Source organism: Nomascus leucogenys, chromosome 3, assembly GCF_006542625.1.
Source record: "Nomascus leucogenys isolate Asia chromosome 3, Asia_NLE_v1, whole genome shotgun sequence".
Taxonomy (NCBI): domain Eukaryota; kingdom Metazoa; phylum Chordata; class Mammalia; order Primates; family Hylobatidae; genus Nomascus; species Nomascus leucogenys.
Window position 1 is genome coordinate 128192521 of NC_044383.1, and position 24417 is coordinate 128216937.

General features: G+C 35.5%; 2 protein-coding genes and 1 long non-coding RNA gene across 3 annotated transcripts in view; 2 read left to right on the forward strand and 1 right to left on the reverse strand.

Annotated features, from left to right (window-relative positions):
- Positions 1-1934: 1934 nt before the first annotated feature.
- Positions 1935-20340, reverse strand: LOC115834463. The gene is made up of 3 exons (XR_004029373.1): positions 20262-20340; positions 18027-18101; positions 1935-1980 (listed from the first exon to the last, which is right to left on the reverse strand). It is a non-coding gene; the product is annotated as an uncharacterized LOC115834463 (long non-coding RNA).
- On the forward strand, positions 11049-12779 carry GJE1 (gap junction protein epsilon 1). Its single transcript, XM_030809763.1, has 3 exons — positions 11049-11087; positions 11737-11931; positions 12387-12779. Exons 1-3 carry the CDS (start codon positions 11049-11051, stop codon positions 12777-12779), a joined length of 627 nt encoding a protein of 208 aa, XP_030665623.1.
- The window catches only part of VTA1 (vesicle trafficking 1), a 73515-nt gene continuing 69397 nt past the window's right edge, over positions 20300-24417 (forward strand). The window contains exon 1 of the mRNA XM_003255802.3: positions 20300-20616. Within this exon, the coding sequence (XP_003255850.1) occupies positions 20505-20616 (112 nt within the window). The 5' untranslated portion in view covers positions 20300-20504. The remainder of the gene's footprint in view (positions 20617-24417) is intronic.

A 24417-nucleotide genomic window follows, 5' to 3' on the forward strand; every position in this document is an offset into this window, starting at 1 on the left:
GAGCCTTGGCCATTTCTCCCACTGCTAGCTCTGGAATAAAGTCACTTTCCTTTCACTGCATTTTGTCCATGTTACTGACTTTGCAAGAAGTGAGCAGCTGAGTTTGTATTCAGTTACAAAACCAGCCACAACATTCCCTTAAGCCAAAACCTAATCCAGAAAAGTACCCTCTCTTCAGTCCTATGCAGGCTAAGAGAGGTAAAGAAGCTGCAAAAGAAAAGTTTGAGGCTAGCAAAGATTGGTTTATGAGGTTGAAGGAAAGCAGCCATAAAAATATACCATGTAATGCAAAATGGTATATCGTCATACCATAAAAATGCAAGATGAAGTAGCAAGTGCTAATGTAGAAGCTATAGCAAGTTATGCAGAAGATCTAAAATAATTGATGAAGGTGGCAACACAAAACAACAGATTTTCCATGTATATCAAACAGCCTTATACTGGGAGAAGATGCCATCTAAAACTTTCATAGCTAGAAAGAAGTCAATGCCTGGGTTCAATGCTTCAGCAGACAGGCCTGACTCTTGTTAGGAGCTAATACAGTTGGTAACTTAAAGTCGGAGCTAATATTCATTTGGAATTCAAAAAATCCTATAGCCCTTAAGAATTATGCTAAATCTACTCTGCCTGCATTCTATAAATAGAATCACAAAGCCTAGATGAGAGAACATCTGTTTACGGTATAGTTTACTGAATATTTTAAATGCACTATTGAGACTTACTGCTCAAAAAAAAAGGATTCCTTTCAAAATATTATTGCTCATTGACAGTGCACCTAGTCACCCAACAGCTCTGGTGTAGAGGTACAAAGAGATTCATGTTGTTTCTATGCCTGCTAACACAATATCCATTCTGCAGCCAATGGAAAAAGGAGTAATTTCAACGTTTAAGTCTTATTATATAAGAAATACATTTCATAAAGCTATAGATAGTGGTTCTTCTGATAGATCTGGTCAAAGTAAATTGAAAATATTCTGGAAAGAATTCATCATTCTAGATGCCATTAAGAATATTTGTGATTCATAGAAGGAGGTCAAAATATCAACAGGAATTTCAAAAGAAGTTGATTCCAAACCTCATGGAAAACTTTGAAAGTTTCAAGACTTCAGTAGAGGAAGTAACTGCAGATGGGATGGAAAGAGCAAGAGGATTAGAATTAGAAGTGGGGGGCCTGAAGATGTGACTGAATTGCTGTGATCTCATGATAAAGCCAGGAGTTGCTTCTTATGGATGAGGAAAGAAAGTATTTCTTCAGATGCAATCTACTCCTGGTGAAAATGCTGTGAATATTGTTGAAATAACAACAAAGATTCTAGAATATCTCATTACCTTAGGAGATAAAGCAGCAGCAGGGTTTGAGAAGATTGGCTCCAATTTTGAAAGAAGTTCTATTGTGGGTAAAATACTGTCAAAAAGCATTGCATGCTACAGAGAGATCTTTTATGAAAGGAAGTCAGTTGATGTGGCTGACTTCATTGTCTTACACTAAGAAATTGCCACAGTCACCCCACCCTTCAGCAGCCAACATCCCAATCAGTCAGCAGCCATTTACATCAAGGCAAGACCCTCCACAGTGAAAATATTACAACTCCCTAAAGGCGGGGGTGATCATTAGCATTTTTAAACAATAAACCATTCAACTCTGACCTTGCGGCAAAAAGCAATCATAGACAATATGTAAATGAAAGGATATGGCTAGGCTGCAATAAAACCTTGTTTCACAAAAGAGGTGGCACACCCATGAGCCATAGTTTGCCGAACCCCTTCCTAGAGCTAAAAATACCACATCGAATATTTTTTTAAAAGCCATGAATAGGATTAACTTCAGATGAGATTCTGTAGCAGAAGAGATTAGTGAAATTACCACAGTAACTATTCACAATGAAATACTATGAGAACGAAGATGGAAAAGGAGGAATATAGAGAGGATCAGTTACCTTTGAAACCATATCAAGCAGTCTAGCTGAAAAATTGGAGTCCCTGAAGACAGAAAGAGGACAGAAAAAATATTTGAAAAAATAATGGCTGATTATTTTTCCCAAAATTTATTGAAAACAAACCCACAGATCAAGACAGCTCCAGAAACCCCAAGAAGATGAGGAAAGTAGGCTTAGACTTGTTAGATAATTTTTCCAAGACTTTTTTATTACAAGGTATGTACCAATCCATGTTTGCTGATTTAAGAACCCCAGTTTATACCTATTTGGTACACTTTCTCCCAAGCTTGCCAGAATGAGTCTAGTCTCCATAAAAAGAGTGAAAATACTGTTTTTAGAGAAACCCATGTGTATCAGGCACTGTACAAGATATTATCTCATGTACTATCTCATTTGGTCACAACATGTCTAGTAGTTAAGAATCATTTTCTCCATTTTACAGATGGAAGAACTGAAACTAGCAGAATTAACATTGTGTGCTTTAATAATTGCCAGTAAAGTAGGAAAAAAATGCACTCTCAAGTCTTCTGGATTTCCAGGCAGGGCTTTCCTATACAGATATGTGGATGGCATATCCCCCGCCAAAAATAATAACTGTAGATATGCGGACTATTCAAAAAAGAAATTATTACATGTGTTATACAACTAGAAATCATGCAGTTTAGGAATATTTGAAATAGGAACTCATAGAAAAGAAGGAAAATAAGACCTTCAATTTAACCATTAGGTCAAGCAATTGCTGGCACCATCTAAATTACTGACAATAAATCTCAGAGCAAGTACAATACTTCTAAGTATGGTTATAAGAATTAGAATTATAAAACCATAGAATTGTGAAATTACTTACACATCATAGAATCCAATCCCTTCTTTTTGGAGAAATGGAAACATACCCCAGAAGGTTAAATCATTTGCCCAAAATAACATGATTGGTTATTGACCCTTTCTACTAAGCCATTCCCAGTTCCATTCCAGAAAATATAAATTATTCATGCAGGAAGACAAACCTAATTTTGGCAGGTCAGAGATTTCAGAGAGATGTGAATTGGCTAAGGGTTGTGATTTATGAATCTAGGCAGCCATTCAGATTGCCTTATCTCAGCTGTCCCTCTGTGAAACATACTATTCTGAGTACCTAAATTGACCTTTATTCAACCCCACTTTACCATCATTGGGTATATCATGAGAAGACGGGTAAATTACTCTGACACAATGCAAAATACTGAGAATCAAAAAATGGTAGAGAGGAAACATATATAGAGATTACTTCCCCTTGTTTTCCAGATGTAAAATAACCCAAGACAGTTTGTGACCATATTCTGAAGGATTAAATATAAATCATCCTTCATTTTAAGCAAATTATCAGCAGCATACATTTCTACCATATACACATATACACATGTATGCATATACACATATACACTTGTATGCACATACACATATACATACATACACAAGTACTCATGCTTTTATGTAAGCCCCATGGAGGCAAGGGCTACACTGTTCTCACAAATTTCTAACACCTTGCACAGTAGCTGGTATTATAGATGCTCAACATTTATTCAAATGAAAAAAGGGGTGAATAAGGACAAACACATAGAACAGCACAGCTCTAAAGCAATGAATGTAACTTGCTTTTTTATTTTCAGATTTATTGTGGTATAGCTAACAAATAATTGTATGTATTTAAGGTGTACAACTTCATGTTTCGATATTCATATACATTGAGAAATAATGACCACAGTAAAGCTAATTGACATATCCATCGCCTCCCATAATTATCTTTGTGTGTGTGATAATTACCTGTGTGTGTGTGCTCACATATTCACAGCGAGAATATGTAAGAGTTACCTGTTACCAAATTTCAAGTATACAATACAGTATTGTTAACTATAATCACATTGCTGTACATTAGATTTCCAGAAGTTATTCATCTTGCATAACTGAAACTTTCTAATCTTTGACCATCTCCCCATTTCCCACTCCCCACTAGTTTCTGGCAATCACCATTATACTCTCTGCTTCTATGAGTTTGACTATTTTGGAGATTCCTTATATAGTGAAATCATACAGTATTTGTCTTTCTGTTTCTGGCTTATTTCCCTTCAACATAACGTCCTTCATTTTCATTCATGTTGCAAATGGCAGGATTTTCCTCCTTTAAGGGCTTAACAATATTCCCCCCCCCGTGTGTGTGTGTTTGTGTGAGTGTGGTGTGTGTGTGTGTGTGTGTGTGTGTGTGTGGTGTGTTGTGAGATTTCTTTATACATTAATCTGTGGATGGACATTTAGGTCGTTTCCATACCTTGGCTATTGTTGAATCAGGCTGTAGTGAACACTGGGGTGCAGATAGCTCTATAAGATAATGACTTCATTCCCTTCAGGTATATACCTAGAAGTAAGATTGCTGAATTATTAAGGTAGCTCTATTTTTAATTTTTTGAGGAATCTCCCTACTGTTTTCCTTCACGACTATATCAATTTACACTCCCACCAACAGTGTGTACAAGTGCTCCCTTTTCTCTACATCTTACCAACACATCTTTTATTTTATAATAGCCATTCTAACAGGTGTGAAGTGATATTGTGATTTTGATTTGTATTTCCCTGATAATAAGCGACATTGAGCACTTTTTAATATACTTATTGGCCATCTGTGGTTCTTCTTTTGAGAAAGATCTATTTATTCTTCTGCCCATTTTTGAGTCAGGTTATTTGGGGGATTTTTTTTTTTTTTTTTTTTTTTGCTGTTGAGTTGTATGAGTTCTTTATATATTTTGGATATTAACCCTTATCAGATATAGTTTGCAAATAATGTTCTCTCAACCTGTAGGTTGCTCATCCAATGTTGGGTTTTGGGGGGGTTATTTGGTTTTGGTTTTGAAGGTTTTTTACTTTTGTGTGTGTGTGGTTTTTGTTTTGTTTTATTTTGTTTTTGCTGTGCAGAAGCTTTTTAATTCAAAGAACTGATCTGTATTTTTTGTCTTTGTTGTCTGGCTTTTAGTGTCCTATCCAAAAATTCATGCTCAGACCAATGTAAAGAGGCTTTTGCTTTATGTTTCCTTCCAGTAATTTTATGTTCTCAGGTCTTACACTTAAAACTTTAATTTACTTGGAGTTGATTTTTTTATAGGGGGTGAAATAAAGGTCCAATTTCATTTTTCTGCATGTGGATATTGAGTTTTCCCAGCATGATCTGTTGAAGAAACTATCACTTCCCCACTGGATTTTCTTTACATTCTTGTAGAAGATAAGTTGACCTTCCGGTGGATTTATTTTGGGGATCCCTTAATTTCTGTTGGTCTATGTGTCTGTTTTTTATGCCAATACTATACTATTTTGATTATTGTAGTCTTTATAGTATATTTTGAAATCAGGAAGTATGATGCCTCCAGCTTTGTTTTTCTTGATCAAGATTGATTTGGTTATTTGGGATCTTTTGTAGTTTCATATAAATTTTAGGATTGTTTTTTCTATTTCTGTATAGAATATCATTGAGATTTCAGTAGGGATTCCATTGAATCTGTAGATCACTTTGGATAGTGTGGACACTTTAATAATATTAATTTTTCCAATACATGCATATGAATGTCTTTCCATTTATCATCTTCTTTTTTCTTCTTCAGTGTTTTATAATTTTCATTGTACAAGTCTTTCACCTCTTTGGTTCAGTTAATTCCTGAGTATTTTTTTCTTTTTATTGCTATTGTAAATGAGATAGTTTTATTAATTTCTTTTTCAGATAGCTCATTTTTTGTTTGTGTACAGATATGTCACTGATTTTTGTGTGTTGATTTTGTGTCCTGTAACTTTACTGAATTCATTTGTTAGTTCTAACAGGATTTTTTGGTTGAGTCTTTAGTGTTTCCCACTTGTAAAATTGTTATCTGCAAACAGAGATAATTTTACTTCTTTTTTTCTGATTTAAATGTTGATACGGCTTGAATTTGTGTTCCTGTCCAAATCTCATTGAATTGTAATCCTCAGTGTTGGAGGTGGGACCTGTGGGAGATGTTTGGCTCATGGGGGAAGATTTCCACCTCAGTGTTGCTCTTGTGATAGTAAGTGAGTGCTCGTGAGATCTGGTTGTTTAAAAGTGTGTAGCAGCTCCCCACTCTTTCTCTCTCTCTTCCTCCTACTCTGGCTATACAAATAACTGCCTGCATCCCCTTCGCCTTCTGCCATGATTTTAAGTTTTCCCCAGCCATGCTTCCTGTACACCCTGTGGAATCATGAGCCAATTAAACACCTTTTCTTTATAAATTGCCCAGTCTCCATTATTTCTTTATAGCAATGCATGAACAGACTAGTACAGATGTCTTTTTGGGTCCAATTGCTCTGGTTATGACTTCTAATACTATGTTGAATATAAGTGGCAAATGTGGGCATCCTTAGTTTGTACTGGATTTTAGAGGAAAAGCTTGCAGTTTTTTTCCATTGATTATGATGTTAGCAGTGGGCTTTTCATATATGGCCTTTATTATGTTGAGGTAAGTTCCTTTTATACCTAATTAGTTGAAAGGTTTTATGAGGAGTTGATTTTGAATTTTGCCAAATGATCTTTCTGCATCTATTGAAATGATCATGTGGTTTTTGTCTTTCATTTTGTTAAGGTGGTATATCACATTTACTGATTTGCAATGGATTAAGCAATCCTTGCATCTCAGAGATAAATCCCACTGGTGTATTATTCTTGTATCTATGTTGCTGAATTTTGTTTGCTAGTATTTTATTGACGGTTTTGCATCAGTACTCTTCTGGGATGTTGGCCTGTAGTTTTCTTGCGGTGTTTTTGTCTGACTCTGGTATCAGGGTGAAAATGGCTTCATAAATTGGGTTTGGCAGTGTTCCTCTTCAATTTTTCAGAAGAGCTTAAGAGGAATCAGTATTCATTCTTCTTTGAATGTTTGGTAACTTGTTGCAAACTATTAAATTAGACCAGATGTAAATGTAATAATACATAACATTTATGCATTAATTTGCATGTGTTAATCATCATGCATAATGCTTTAACTCATTTTTATTTCTTTTGATCCTATTTTGGGTTCTGAACAAAATTTGTCCTGTTTCTTGTTTACACCACAAGGTCTTAAATGTTTTTAATCTCAGAAAGAAATTTTAGGACACCAAGAATATCTACCAAAAGATTATACATTACCCCCAGGGTTTAGAATAATACTGGCATACAGTAGTGATTAATAAATGTCAGCAACTTTTTGTACTAATAGTAGTAGTAGTAAATCTGAGCTTGCCTTCCCTCCTTTATCTGAAACTAGAAACTTCAAGCAAATTTGAGCAAACAGCCTCGTATTGGTGCCTCAAATTTTGCCCATTTACTCAGAAAATTTATAAATGTATCCTGGTCATTTTAAAAATCTTTAGGGCTGAAAGAACAGAGGTATATTGTAATGATTAAATTAACTAACAGCCATAAGTCTTTCTGGGGTTCACTCCCACTAGTCCTTGCTTACAAGTAGATGTCTTGGTATCTTGATAGACTCAAAAGGAAAATGCACTTATTTCCCAAGTACAGAGACAGAGAGAGAGAGAGAGAGACAGAAAAGACATTGAAAACAGACATGAAATTTGTGTCTGTTATTTATTCTTCCCTAAAACACTGTTACTCTGGCCAACACAAAGGTTCTTTACCCTCAGGGAAGTAATGACTCTTCTTTGCTTAAGGAGTATTAATTTGTTAATATATTGTAGTCTGTATAACAAGGAGACCATAGTTGGTCCAGAGTCTCATTAAGGACAGGATAAATGTTCTCCAAATCCTTTAATAATCCACATACAACAATCATTTGAGGTAAATACGATTTTCATTGCCAGTTTGAGAAACTGAGATTCAAGGGTGTGAAATAATTTGCTTGAGACCTCAAATCTCTGATTCCAGAGCCCGTGATCTTAGGTACTGTGTGCTCCCTCCTACTCACATTAATGCCATTCATTTATATGGGGTCCTTTGTATTTCTCAACTACACCCCTGGTATGTATTGTACTTGGTTAGTTCTCTGCTTGGCCTTTGCTCTTCACATTGAGATCTGATGAGGAGTGTAAATAAGGGCCAAGCTCTGCAGCACCATCCAGGTGCTATGTACCCCAATAATTTTCTGAGCTCTTCAGAGGAGAAAATAAGGTCAAAGTTTATTCCCCCTCACTTACCCATGTTTCAGCAATCAATCTACATTACCTTGTAAAGAGACCTAGAGATGAGTTTGCAGGAAAAACTTGGAGAAAATATAGAGAGGTCAGGACTGGCTATATGTGAATTTTTTTTTTCTCATTTCTAGTCTCCTAGCCATAAAACTTTCTAATGTAAGAAACGGTCTTAGGGTAAAAGTCAAATTAATGGTGTGGCTATAATGTCCTTTGATTAGACTTTTTAAATATTTAAGGCATGACTAATGACTATCTCAATTAGACAAAAGATTTCTAGATATCTTAAGAGCACTTCAAAAAAGCCTAATCCAAAAATAACTTTAAATATATTTGTAGAGAGAGATATTTCTTTAATTATATGACTCTTACTAAAACTAAGTTTATTAAATCTATTACACAGAAAGCCAAAGAATGATTAAGAGGGTTGTACCAGCAAAACAACTATTACTTTGGCTTAAAAGGCCAGATATTGGTCAAACTATAAAAAAGACTTCTGGCCCCCCAGCTTTTTTCTGGCAAGAAGCAGTCTGAGCAAGTTATTTATTCAAGCATAGTCATTTCTTTTTTTAATGAAAAAGGGAAGATGCTTTCGGCCAAGAACACAGAGAATGGAGCTACAGGCCACTGACAACAATGAACCAGGGAACCACTTCCATTAAGCAGAAGAGTACAATGTGCTGTGGAACAGCTTTCAGGGTAATACTACTGTGCCTTAATCATGGAATGTTCCCTGCCTCCAGAGTAGGGACAACAGGCAATATTTTTCCTAGCAAGATTTCAGAATTGTTATGGACCAGTGACAGTTACATATCTCCTGTTTTTCCACTTTTGGAGTGTAAGTGTCTATTGTAGTCATCCTATTCCTGTATCACCATTGTATATTGATGTCATGTAGAATATAACTTTTCCCTTTGTTTCTCCAGATTCTAGATCAAAAGTAGCCACATCAAGATATAATGCAAATCACAAAATCCTGACTTCAATCTTAATTTTATAATTAGATGACAGTTTTGGCATCCTGTAATGAAAGTGAAGACATGTGGGAGACATGTTAACATTTGTAATCAGCAGGCACATTGCAATAGAATATAAAGTTGGCAACAAATATTTTCTTTTCATACACCCACACCTTTGCAATGTGACTTCACAGATCCATCAAGAGGTAGAAGATGTTTCTCAAATCTAGGTTCATTTTGAAACTTTCTTTGCCTAATGTAACATCAGCAAACATGAAGCAAGCAGAGTCCTAAACAATGCTTATGCATTGAGAATCACCCTTTTTCTGCTTTTGGAACCTGCAACTGTTAGCATGCAAGAAACCCAGGTTGTCACTCCAATATACACCCTTACCAATTGCCATACATTTGAGGCCAGTCTCACTAAGGATCACATTTTCCTAAAGAAATAAGCAACATCCCTCCTCAGCCTAATATTTATGTGTGATATTTTGGCCCACATATGGTTTATTCCTCTGTTGTATCACCCAGTTGGATCAGAACATGTAAGAGAAAGATTGGTATTAATTATTTGGCCCCTCGTAGATCTCAGCAATGACAGTGATGCTGCACTCCCTTCTTCTACACATGCAATTAAGGTTCAAGACAATTTTATACACCCCTGAAAGGAGACACTGATGATTTCTACATGTCTGACAATTGTATACAGTTGACTAAACAATAGCATTCACTACTGTACAATGGTAAAAGCCAAAGCACTATTCCTTCTTATGCAAATTGTTGTTAGGGCTTTTAGACGTCACTTCTTGGGAATCAACACAAAGCAAACTTGAAATTCTGATTCTGAGAAGATGGGAATATACACAAATATCTTTTATCTAACCACTCTGAGGGATCATTAAGTTGTCCATGTTTATTTCTTCCTATCTAGCACAGCACTCCTATTCAACGAGAACACTGTCCCTTGTTTATTGGTTACAAATACATATATCATGCAGTCACTTCTCCACTTGCTGGAAGAAAGCAATGACATTGTCTGGAGTTACAATCTTTGGCAGATCACAAGAAAATGAGAAAGGCAAGTGAAGAAAGCAAATATAATCAATGATTAGCTGTATGACATTATAGGTGGATGGAAGATAGTAAGCAGATATGTAAGTCAGAAGGTAGTTACTGGTCTGTCTTGGTGCCTGCTGGTCCTCAACACCCATAACAATGTCTAACAGATGACATATCTGCTGAAGGACAAAAGAAAGGACGGGAAGGATTGTTCTCATGATATGTGCTAGCTCCTGGCCTTGCCTTAATTAGTAGTTTGCTATTTTTTCCTTAGCCCAGAGATCTAATTACAGATTTTTCCATGTCTGTGGCAAGCATTCAACAACTAGACAAATATAGCAATACATCAATAATATTCAATAATGCAATAACTATTATATCCTGTGTTACAATTTCTTAAGACTTCACAGAAATTAATTATACTCTATGGAAGTAAACAATAAAGAATCAGGAATATTTCCCATGTACTTATCCTTTAGCACACACTTAAATAAAAAGGAAAAGAAAAAGATTACTTCAACATTATCAGAGAAAACTCCAAACTAAAGAGCCCACTAATTTAGATACAGTCCATTTTTAGGTAATTGCAGAAGCGTTGAGTGCTCAGAACCTTTGTGGGGCTGGCCTCTTGCTTTGCTGGTACTCCTGGCTAGCTGGCTATGCTGACAGTGTAAGTCAAGGGATTATTAGATTGGCCACATGCTCTCTGCTTTTGTTTCTTTGTTTTTGTTTTGTTTTGGGACAGAGATAGGAAGGTTGAATGGGGCCCCAGAGGTCTAAGAGTAAAGGAGGAGGGGAGAGAAATTTGTCGTGATGAGTGTTTTCTGCTATAAGAGTCCTGAGAGAATATAAGAGTTTGATTCTGGCAGGAGCAAACTGGCAATGTGGGTCAAGAATTAACCCACAGGAATGCCAGGATAACATCTCCTGAGACATGTTTCTAAATTACATCAAAAACTTCTATGAAGGATGTGTAAGTATTATACAAACAAAAAATCAATTGTATGAGTCTTTTCTGAGTATTTTACCCTGAATTGCATAAGTCTTGGTGAATAAATTCTCTACATCTATGGAGAATACTGTAAGTGTCAACCATATGCTTCAAAATATTCTGAATTTAAAACTATAAAGAGAAAAATTCAGGAAGTGTCTTTAGATGTTGGTGTTTTAGTGTGGCTCACTCTCTCAATTCCCTAATTAAGAAGTAGAGGAAAAAAGCTTTAATGACAACTAATAAACATTATTTGGTTGTTAAGATAGTGTATGGACTGAGCTTACTACGGAATTTGTTATCTACTTTTTAAAAAGAAGTATTAGATATTCTGATTTTATTTCAAAGGGATTACAATGGTGGGGATATTAATTGAATTCAAAGCTGTTTAAATATTTCCAAAATTACACATTTGATTAGCAACATGTCCCTATCGACTGTTGCTTTTCATATTTTAAGAGTGAGAAATCTCATAATGCAGGAATTATATTTGATTTGATGATCTCTAAGGGTCTATTTGCTTCAAAACTTCTTGACTCTTACATTTTTTAAATGTGATATAAGGATTTTTTTAAATGTCCTTTAATGTTTGTGTTTAAAAGATTTTTTTTTTCTCCTAAAACCATAACAGGTTAAACCTCCAACTGTGATTGGTCAATTCCACACCCTTTTCTTTGGATTGATCCGAATGTTCTTCCTCGGGGTACTAGGCTTTGCAGTTTATGGGAATGAGGCCTTGCACTTCATTTGCGATCCAGACAAAAAAGAAGTAAATCTCTTCTGTTACAATTGGTTCAGCCCAATCACTCCACAAGTAAGTTTTTCTGTGTGCACATAAACATTAACTCTACAACAAACTCATTTTCTCTTTAAATGTAAAATAATGTCCTAATACGAGAAATACCCTAACAGGTTTTTTTTTTCCTAAGGATTATGTTACTTTTTCTTTAATTAGCTGTATATTTCAGATAAATTGAGTTTTGGGGAGTTTCTTCCAATTCTGGCATTTTATTATCTACTAATGTTATCATTATTCTCCAGACCTATATTTGGGATATAGACTAGCTGTCTATTGAGAGGCAATTACAGTAATATATGACTATGTTTTCACAATAAATATGTTCAACATTACTACCTTCATTATATTAACACACATATAAGATTTTTATGAAACTTGGAATTTTTAAGTTAGACTCTGTTGAGAGTTAGTGGGGGGTTTTTAGTGTATTTTAGTTACATATTGATTAATTGATTTACTAACATATTTCTGACATACTTTAGGTGTTCTGGGCTTTACAACTAGTTATTGTCCTGGTTCCTGGAGCTATTTTCCATCTTTATGCTGCATGTAAAAGCATCAATCAAGAATGCATTCTTCAAAAGTCTATCTACACTATAATTTATATACTGTCTATTTTATTAAGAATTAGTCTAGAGGCAATAGCATTCTGGCTTCAGATTTACCTCTTTGGTTTCCAAGTAAAATCTCTTTACCTGTGTGATGCTAGATCTCTTAGGAAAAACATGATTATAAGATGCATGGTTCCAGAACACTTTGAAAAAATGATTTTTCTCATTGCAATGAATACATTTACAGCAATTACAATGGTATTATGTGTTGCTGAGATTTTTGAGATCATATTTAGAAGATTATACTTTCCATTCAGACAATGACCAAATAATTGATTACCTATCGTCATGCTACAGTTATTTATCATTTTTATTTAGTTTTATCTTACTCAGTGAGTACCACAATTTCAAAACAAACTTACTTCAATGTGTCTGAAATTTATGTCTACTATAAAATATAATGTCTGGTTATAAGATAAGGATTCTTGAAAAAATATTTCATTTTAATTTTGATCACTTTTATTAGAAAATATACACAGAACTACTGTTAATTTATTTTTAAATGGTGCTTTTACATAGTTCTCTCACGTATATCTTAATTGATCAGTTTTTTTGTGGTCAGAGAAACTTTTATTGTCTTTTTTTACGAAGTGGAAAATTGATGCTCAGGAAGGTTAATTTAGGTGACCAAAGTCATAATCCAGATCTTTACATTTCCCTTTCTGTGGAACTATACAGTTTTAAATTTGAGGGTGTAATTATTTTGCATTCATGTAAAATACAACTTAAGCACAAAAGTTGTAAATTAATTATTAAAGAGTAATTCTATAGTTTGACCATTAACTTAAAGAAATTGAACAATTACGTTTTTTAAATTTTATTCAGTCAGTTTTCTTGAAAGTTTCAATATTAAAATGATATAGAAATATAGCTACCAAATAAAAAATGCTATGGATAATATTGCGCATGGGATCCTTGTTTTTTCTTGGGAAAAACAAAAACCTTTCTGTGCCCACAGATGTCCTAAAACTATAACTTCTATATGTATCGAAAGGGAACACTGTGTTTATGTTAAGTTAGACTTCCTCAATAGCTATGAAATTATTTCAGAGACAATTTTATACCGATTTAGTGAATTTCTTTTAATTTGCCTGCCTTACCAACAATCATTTGATTCATTTGATATTATTTAAAATCCTTATGTATTACTGCCTTATACTGGTAACTTAGTAGGGAAATCAGTATAGTCAAATACTAAGGTTTTCCATTTTTCCTCAAGCTTTATGCAGCCTATGTTTGATATCATGAATTTCTGGATCTAAAGTTTTCATCACTGAGGTTTTCTCTACATGAAAGCACTGGAGAAAATCCAACTTATCTTCATTCCACAAATAGCTACTGATGTCTATTATTTAACAAGTACTGCATTAAAAAATTCATATAAAAAGATCATCAAGATTTAATACATTTATAAAATCATACTCTAGCACGTGAGCTATAAAATCATACTATAGCAGTGGTATGCCAACAGGGTGGGGACTGGTAAAAATTGTCCACTCTACAAACAAAGGATATTTATTGACTTTCTTTATTTAGAATAACTAACCATTGGTGTTAATAAACAGCAACCATGTTTAATATTTTATCCTTATTTTTAAATTCTCTATACATAACATATCCCTTGATTGCCTGCATTGAAGGTGGAATGCTCCCGCCAATCTGCTGACAACATACACATTTTCATTATGGGTCCTATTTTTCCTGCATCTTTGCAAGGCTGGTACTTTTTTATTGAATGTCAGGCATTGTGTGTTTTATCCTGTTGGATGCTGATTATTTTTCTTCTCATAAATATTCTTCAACTTAGTTCTGGAGCGCAGTTAAGTTACTTGGAAACAGATGATCCTTTCTGCTTCCTTTTAAGCTTTGTTATATATGACCAGTGTAGCACTTACTGAAAGGCCAGTTTTGCCCCAATACTAAGGAAGAACCTTTCTGAGTGCTCTATCAGATGCCTATCTGGTGGTTTGGAAATACTATCCTTTCACTAGTCTCAAAAATCTTGAATTCTACCCTCCTGCTGGTTGACTTGTGATGGTGACACAAATTGCTATTGCTACATCAAACAGTTTCTCTCTGTGTCCGAGGAAAGAAGGGAGATGGGGCAAAAGGACCTTCTTCTGGTTTGCCTCTCAGGATTCTTTCCCAGGGAAGATCATTTTTCCAAAAAATCCCCCAGAAGACTTCCCCTTAACATTATTGCCCAATCATAGATAAACACTTGGATTTATTCTTACTCTGACTCATCCTTTAAGGTAGGGCATTGTCAATGTATATCCCTTTATTAAGAGATTTTTCCACCCTGACTTTGGGAATAGCAACTATTCTCAGTCTTGTGTGAATCTTGAGTACCGTTCCTTTTGATCCTTTCAATTAGTTGTTTTCCTGGAAAGATATCTAAAGATGTTGCACTGATCAGGACTCACTTAAACGCCCTTTGCAGATCTCTGGAGCTCTCTCACTTTTCCAGCTACTTTACTGTAGCATCCGTTAAAATCCAGCTTCCTTGGCCTCCCTGAGCTCTTGATCTCTTCAACTGACAAGGTGGAAGGATGGCATCTCTAAGCCACCAAAGAAACTTTGCTTGCCTCTACTTCTTTGAACTAAACACTACCTATTGTTATGTTTAAAGATAGAGATAAGACGAGAGAGGTGGTTTAGACAATCTTGTAAATTCACTACCGACCTACTATGATTTCATTTTATTAGTAACTATATCAGAATTGTTAGCACACAGCTATACAGCCCTGAATAATAAATACTATATACCAAAATTCATATTCTGATATAAAAACTAATTTTTCTGACTAAAATGCAAATATAGTAAAAATTAATAAGAACATCAAAACTAAACAATATCTAACCATTTGAAATGATATTTAAAACCATTTCATAAAAAGCTCTTGGGTCAAATAAGGTAATTTAAACTGAAGCTTTTCCGACTATTTATATGAACAAGAAGTGGGATGCTACATATTAAAACCTATGAGATATAAGCAAATTTGTAGTGCACTGAAAATTGACAGCTGAAAATACATCTATTATGAAAAAGGAAACAATAAATGTAATTCAAAAAGCAAACATAAGAACTTATTAAACAAAGATAAACAAAAATAATTTAATAAGGATATAGGTAAAAAGTAACATTTTAGAAAATAAACAAAACAAAATAAATCCCAGATCACTCTTGAAAATAACAATAAAATTGATAACCCTCGGCAAATCAAATCAAGTGTAGAAGTATACTATTATAAGATTCTTGTAATATATGTAAAGTATATTATCATCTGAAGTATGCTGTGATAACTTTAAGTTGTATATTATAAAATATAAAACAACCAGTTTAAAAAGCCAACAAAATTTTGGCTTAACAAGCAAACAAACAAAATTAACTGGAATCATAAAACAGTCCATTAATATAAAAGGTGGCAGGAAAGGAAAAAAGAGAACAAAAACAGGTGAAACAAATAGAAACAATAACAAGGTAGTGGAACCAAACCCAAACGTATCAATGGTTAACAATAAATACAAAAGATCTTGGCACTCCAAAAACATAGAGATTGTCTAAATGTATTTTTTAAAAGCCAGACCAAATTATTAACAAGAACCCCACTTTAAACATTTTTAAATATTTAAAGGTTTAATATTTTAAAATCCTGAATATTTTATAGAAAATAAATGGGAAAAGATGTATCATGCAAACCCTAAGCATCAGAGAGCTCAATTAGCTATATTACTATGAGAAAACTCAAGTCAATTTTACAGCAAGGAATGATGACAGAGATTAAAGAGACATTTCATAATGATTAAAGTATAATTTCATCAGGAAGCATAATAGTTGTAGTATGTATGCCACCAGTTAATAGAGATTCAGAATGCATGAAGCAAAACCTGATAGACTGAAAAAAGAAATGCATCCTATTACAGCTAAAGATTTCAACACTTCTCTCAGTAATAAACTGACAAAGTAAATAGAATATCAAAAAGGATATAGAGGATTATAAATTATTAATAAGCAACTTGAACTAATTGATATTTATAGGATACTCCACCCAGCAACAACAGAACAGACGTTCTTTTCAAGTGTGTGTGTAACGTTCACCAAAAAAGATCATTTGCTGGCCCATAAGGAAGTCTCAAGGATTGAAATCATACAGACTACAGTCTCTGGTCACAATGGAATTAAACTAGAAATTAGTAAAATTAAGATATCAGGGATATATCCAAATGTTTGAAAAATTAACAACATACTTTTATTAACCCATGGATCAAAGAAAAAATTACCTGGGAAGTTAAAAACTACTTTAAACAAAAATGCAAATACAACTTATCAAAATAAGTGGAAAACAGTTAAAACAGTGTTTGGTGGAATATTAGAAGTTCTAAATAGTACGTTAGAAAAGAAGTTATATAGTGATTTTAATTGCTCACTTTCTGAAGTTGTGTTGGTTTTTTTTTTCTTTTCTTTTCTTTTCTTTTTTTTTTTTTAAGATGGAGTCTCACTCTGTAGCCAGGGCTGGAGTGTAGTGTTTCGATTATGACTCACTGAAATCTCTGACTCCTGGGTTCAAGCGATTCTCCTGCCTCAGCCTCCCAAATAGCTGGGATTACAGGCACCTGCCACTACACCCAACTAATTTTTTGTATTTTTAGTAGAGATGGGGTTTCACCATGTTGGCCAGGCTAGTCTCGAACTCCTGACCACGCGATTCACTGGCCTTGGCCTCCCAAAGTGCTGAGATTACAGGCATGAGCCACCACGCCTGGACTGAAGTTTTTAAAAGATAATTTAAATACAAATTAAATAGAAGGATGCAAATAAAAATACGAGTATAAAGCACAGTGATATAAAACCCAAAGACAATAGAGAAAATCAATTAAACCAAAATCTGGTTCTTTGAAAAGATTAATAAAACTTATAAATTTCTGGTTCGATAATATGAGATAATAAGGGAGAAAATGAAAATCATCCAAAAAATAAATCAGAAAAGGGATATTATAGTAAAACCTATAAGGAAACATCCTGAACAATGTTAGGTCAATAAATTTTTGATACTTAGATGAAAACATTTCTAAATTCCAAACTACTAAAAATTGACAGACATAAACAAAAAATATGACTATCCATATATCGATTTTTAAAATTTTAAATCCAAAGCCTTCCCATAAAGAAATGCCAGGCCCTGATGAATTCAGTGGTGAATTCCATTAAATGTTTAAGGAAGAAATAATACTCCAAAATCTTTTTTAGGAATTAGAAGAGAATATTTGCCATTTCATGTAAGGAGGCTAGCATAACGTTGGTATTAAAAATTCTTAGCAAAAATATATTCACAAACAGGATCCAGCAATATATATATAAATAATACATCACATTAGGTTGGGTTTACCCCAGGAATGAAAAGTTATATTATAAATACCCCTTTATAACGAAACAAACCAAAAACCCTAAACCTCTCACTTTAAATGAGATCTACCTAAGCTTGATAAATAGCATCTAAGGAAACTTACCGGAATTAACAATTTCCCCTGTAGTCTCAAAACAGGCAAGGCTCTCTACTTTTTCCACTTGTGTTTAACGTTGAACTGGAATTCAATAAGACAAAAACAAAATAAACATATATATATATAAATATATATTTATTCAACAAGTACAATAACACAAACAATATATGAATTGCAAAATAATAAATATCTTTATTCACAGACATGATCATGTACATAGAAAATTCTAAAGAATGTTCCAAAAAATTAAATTTATAGGCCAAGCACTGTGGTTCATGCCTGTAATCCCAGCACTTTTAGAGGTGGAGCCAGGGGGATCGCTAGAGTCTAGGAGTTTGAGATTAGCCTAGGTAATATAGCAAGACCCCACCTCTACAAAAAATAAGAAAATTAGTCAGGCATGGTGGTGCCTGCCTTTAGTCCTAGCTACTCCAGAGGCTGAGGTGAGAGGATGACTCGAGCCCAGGAGTTTGAGGCTGCAGTGAGCTATGATTGCACCACTGCCCTCTAGCCTGGGTGGCGGAGCAAGACTCTAACTTAAAAAGAAAAATAAACTTATGAGGAATAATTTTTCTACAGAGTAATAAAAAATAAAATTTAAATGTAAAAAAAAAACCACTTACAATGGAATAAAAAAATATGAAATGCATAGGGATAAATTTTTCAAAATATGTGCTAGACCTGTACAATGAAAACTACAAAAGAGTGATGAAAATAATTAAAGACTTTTTAATTTTAATTTTGATTTTTTATTTTTTGAGACGGAGTCTCGCTCTGTCGCCCAGGCTGGAGTGCAGTGGCACAATCTTGGCTCATTGCCATCTCTGCCTCCCGGGTTCAAGCGATTCTCCTGCCTCAGCCTCCCAAGTAGCTGGGATTACAGGCATGTGCCACCACACCCTGCTAATTTTGTACTTTTAGTAGAGCCGGGGTTTCACCATGTGGGCCAGGCTGATCACAAACTCCTGACCTCAGGTGATCCACCCTCCTCAGCTTCCCAAAGTGCTGGAATTACAGGCGTGAGCCACTGCACCATTTTAAGTGGAAAAATAAACCATGTCGAGTAAGGCTTGGCAGTCTTACTCATTTGTAACTTTAGTCACTATAAACTGATCTGTAAATTCAACATAATTCCTGTCAAAATCCTAGGAAACTTATATAGAAATTGACAAGCTGTTGCTAAAATTTATATGGAACTACAGGAGACCTAGAATAGCCAACACAATTTTGAAAAAGCAAAGGAATAAAAAAAACAGACAGAGGACTTACACTACATACTCTGAAGACTTCTTTAAAGGTATAATAATCAAAATCATGTGGACCGGGCATGAAGATAGGCATATGGAATGGGAACAATCAAGAGACTGGAAATATGTTTGCTCGTATATAGTTAGCTTATTGTTTTAAATGTGCAAATGTAATTCAATGGTGCTGGAACAATTAAATATCCATGTTTAAAACATAAAATGCAATGTTTATAGTGTCTACATGTCCCAGCCATGGACGGATGGGGTGGCAAATGGTCCTGGCTAAGTTTTCAGGGTCTTCCCTATCATTCTTCTGCTGGAACATTTAAGGAAAAATTATTTCTACTTGGGGGGATGTAAGTCTCATGATACTGGAAGCCAAATTTCTACCACATACAGTATATAAAAAAGATACAGCTATAGATATATATATTACCCTGATTACATTGACTGATGCCCTGTCATTTGCCAACAAGATGGTTCTGACCAAACTGACACAGAATATTTTTATTGTCAGATGATTACACATACATGTGTGTATCTAGGGGATGGTGCAAAACATTTTTTTCCCATCAAAACACCTGTCAGCTCTAGTTTCTCTCCATTTTCTTCTTCCTATGGTTGCCCTCACCCCCTATTTTGTTCTACAGCTCTGCCCTCCCCTTACTTGCCAAGGTTCTAGCCCAGTCCTAGAGGGTGATGTCAGAAAAATTTAATTTACAATTTAAACCCATTATTTCTCTCTCATGCAAGTACTGAAATTAAAGTTTCTAAAATCAAAAAGGCTTCTAAAGGACACTGTTATATGGAATATTAATGTGGCATATTAACTGGAAGTGGTAATTCCTGAATGACGCCAAAGGCAATTCTCGCCTTTATACTTTCTCCTAGTCAACATACATTATTTTCTTGTTTTTCCTTTTCTATCCTTCCTTTTGCCACAAACAACAAACCAAACAAAAAAGCAAAACAAAACAAAAAGCCTTCCTCCTACCAGCAGAGAGCGCTAGCGCCATGCGCGGCATAAACGCCAAAATGCTCAGTCTTCTGTGGGTTCTAACCGCCGAGAGCCAACCACACTGAGGTTGTCCCAGCTGGGGATCCGTAGTTGACGTGACGTCGCTGAGCAAAGGAAGAGTGGGCAGGATTTGCTCTGAATGCTCGTGCGCGCTACCGCCCAGACGGAAGCGGAAGTGCCGGTGGCGCGCGAGTAGGAAGTGGTGAGTTCGGAGTAGAGATGGCCGCGCTTGCACCGCTGCCCCCGCTCCCTGCACAGTTTAAGAGCATACAGCATCATCTGAGGACGGCTCAGGAGCATGACAAGCGGGACCCTGTGGTGGCTTATTACTGTGAGTCTTTCCGAGTGGCCGCGCCCCTTCTTTCCCAGTTGCATTTTAGGGCCCACACACCTCCCTGAGGTTCTTGGGGCATGCCCCGCCCCCCTCGCTTTAAACCTGAGCTTTGACCTCGAGCCTACCCAGGGAACTCCCTGGGTCCCCACCCCCTGGCAGTAGGAATCCCAAAGCACCATGGTGTCCACTGCTTCTCCTATCTTGTGCTTAAATGCTCCAGTACTGACTACACAGGCTCTTGAACTGTGGAATATAATCTTCCAAGGTTTTCTCTCTGTGTGTACACACAAGAGCCTCCTGTCTCAAATAGGAATCCTGAAAATAAATTGAGTTACGTTTAAAACGAAGGTGAGTGTCCGAAAGAAGGAGTGATGTGGATAAAAGGACGATAGACTAGTGGAAAACATAGTAATAAGTGAAAGTTATTTATGACAGAATGCAAGCCCATTCAAAAACTCATTTGGTTAAATGGGGAGTATCTGCTACTAAATAAGCAGTTGAATTTGACCTTTCCCCTCGCAGCTGCTCTCTCCTACCATACAGAATTTTTAGTTTTGACTTCTTTGAATGATACCTGCTGTTGAGACCTTTGAAAGCAGTATTTTCACTTTGAGTGTTATACATTGAATTTACAGTTTGATTAAAAAAATATATAGGTTAACTCTGCTCAAACTTGCAGTGAGTAAAGGGGGTACCAGTAATTCTGTGTTAACTTTATTTTGTATTCTGTACTCTTTACTGCAAATAAAACAAGTAACTGGACAACTATAATTCTGAGAAGGATTTTTAGAGTTGAGAAGTTGGATATAATGCGTCCCTTGTTGTGTATATTGTAAGGTTAGCTAAAATCTGGTCACTGTTATCTGTGCCATACTCCAAATGTACCCTGTTTCTCAAATGTGCAAGGCCCTTTCAGACCTACCATGTTCCACTCTCTTGGAATGTGCACAGTTGCTGCACTTCTGGAGCTTACATACAATGGAGGTAGAGAGTTTCAACAATATAGAGTCTATCATACATAGAGAATTAAAAGCTTATGAAGACAAATAGAGCAAGGAAAAGGAATAAGAGTATCAGGAGCAGTGGTGGCAGGGAGTGCAGATGGGATTTCAGTTTCATAGTGGTCAGGGAACACTTCACTGAGTTGACATTTGGGGAAATAAAAGAGTGAAAGGCATGCCTTGCACCATCTGGGAAAGAGTATTCTCCATAGAGGATATGAAAGTCCCGAAGTAGAGGCTTGCTGGAAGGAGGAGCAAGTAGACTATTGTGACTGGAGTGGATGGGGCTTGGGAGTGATGGGATAAGGACAAAGAATCTCTCATCCCTAAAGGAAATTCCTGTTCCCGATCTCTGTATCGTGTATCTTTGTGACAAACCAGGGACACCTTATTCACTGTTGTCCTTTCCCTCTAGATTTTTCTAAACCTAATCCAGTTTCCTTTATTTAAAAATATAACAGAAACTCTCACCATATCATTCCCTAAAGTTGCAGCTCTGCTTTTCCAGCCTTATAGGTAAGCTCGAAATAGTTGTCTATAAGTTAGCTTTACGCCTTTATCTTGTAGAGCCTTTCAGCCAATGCAGTCTGGTTTTCATGCCCAGTATTTCACTGAAACTGCTCTCATCAGGCTTATGAAGAAATATTTTTATTGCTCAGGTGACACTTAACAATTTTAGTTATGAAACATCTACATATAAAAGCATATGTAACGTGGAGACAGTTTAAGGAATAATAAAATGAACACTAATATGCCTATCACATTTGATGTTATTAAACTTTTTAATTTTTGACAATCTGGTGGGTTTGAAATGGTAGTGTCTCATTGGAGCGAAATCTGCAATTCTCTGAGTCTTAATGAGGTTTAGCATCTTTTCATATGTTAATTAACCATTTGTGATTCGCTTTTGAAATACTTGTTTATTGCTTTTGCCCATTTATCTGTCACAGTCTTGTCTTAGTAATGTTAGATGTTAATCCTTTGTTACATGTGTTGTAAATATCTTCTCCCATTTCAGTTTGATTTTTCACTCTATGAAGACCTTTGATCTTCAGAAGTTCTTAATTTAAAAATGTTATCAATCATTGTATGAATCCCTTAGGACTTAACCTTCTGATTTTATAGGCTTTCATTTCTTTTTGTGTATTTGTTTAGGACTTTGGCTTTCTAAATCTGTAGATGGGTGTTTTTAATCAATTTTGGAAAATTTTCTCTACTATTATTTGTTCAAATATTGCTTATATTTCTATTCTCTCATGAAAGTTTGATTAGACATGTTTAGCATTTCTCCCATTTAACTTCCTTGTCTCTTGATTCCGTCATTTTTTTTTATCTCTTTGTCTTTCTGTGCTGCATTCTGTGTAACTTCTTGAGGTCTATCTTCATCTCCCTATATTTTATTGTTTAACCCTTTTATTGAATTTCTACTTTAATTTTTTGTTTGAGTTTTCTCTTTTGGTTTTCCTATTGGCCTGGCCATTTCTGATAGTTTCTTGTTACTGATATTTTTAAACACTGTATTTCTGTGAACACTTTAAATATATCGATTTATATTTTCTGTTTGATAACATCTGTAGCTGCTATATTTGTGGGCCTGATTCTGCTTTTCAACAGAACACTGCTCATGGTGACTTCTTTCCTTACAATTGTGGGCTAGTCGTGCTAGACCAGCGCTCTCCAAACTGGAGTAGGCAAATAATTCCAAAGGAATCAATTTTCCAATTCTTGACTTCCATGTTTTCCTTCCAAAAACTGATCTTGACAAAGCTCCTGTGGTCAGGGTGGCAAAGTAGTATATAATATGCTGCTTATCTTTTCCTACATCCTGTTCACAATTGTCCTTCTCCCACTTTAATGAAGAACAGCATACTCTCACGCATCCTGAGTGTTTTTATGTTGTATTGCCTTGAAAGAGAAAGTGGAAAATCCTCCAGGGTGTCCAGACAAAAGAGACAATTCAAATTACCGGTGTTAGTGAAGCCTCCATTAATTAAGGCATTGGATAGACGTTCCTATCTTTCCTGGTCTTACATTGAAGAAAACCAGCCAGAGCAAAGAATAAACCTTCATTCGGGAGTTCAAGACCAGCCTGACCAACATGAAGAAACCCTGTCTCTACTAAAAACATAAAGTTAGCCGGGTGTGGTGGTGCATGCCTGTAATCCTAGCTACTTGGGAGGCTGAGGCAGGAGAATCACTTGAACCCGGGAGGCAGAGGTCACGGTGAGCTGAGATCGCACCATTGCACTCCAGCCTGGGCAGCAAGAGCGAAACTCCATCTCCAAAAAAAAAAAAAAAAAAAGCTAATCATGAAAGATTCCAAAAGAGCATTCTAATTTGACGGCAAGGGGGTAGAACTTTGTATAAGGTGGATGCAGGGAGTCACCTGGAGTTGTATATGGGGGATGCAGGGAGTCACCTCGAGTTTGTCTCTTTTCAGGAACAGTTGGTCAGTGCATCTCAGAAGAGGGAGGAGTTATTCTGCAATATTAGCAGCCATTGTTAGGTCATCTTGGATTTTATCAAGAGGGTGAGGAGGAACAGTTTGGGGCCAAGGTCATGTGCAAGAAGATGTGAGGAAGATTAGCTGTAGGGACAGGGACATGGAGGAACCACAGTGGGAAATCTCAGTCTTTCAGAGTCTTTTACATTTATGCATATATCTGTTAAGGGTAATGCTTTATGTTAAAACTGGTCCTGTGTTGCAGTATTCTGAATTCTCAAAATAATAAAAATTTTCATGAGATGACCTTACTGCCTCATTCTGCATTCATTATTAAAGAGTACCATTCTTGGG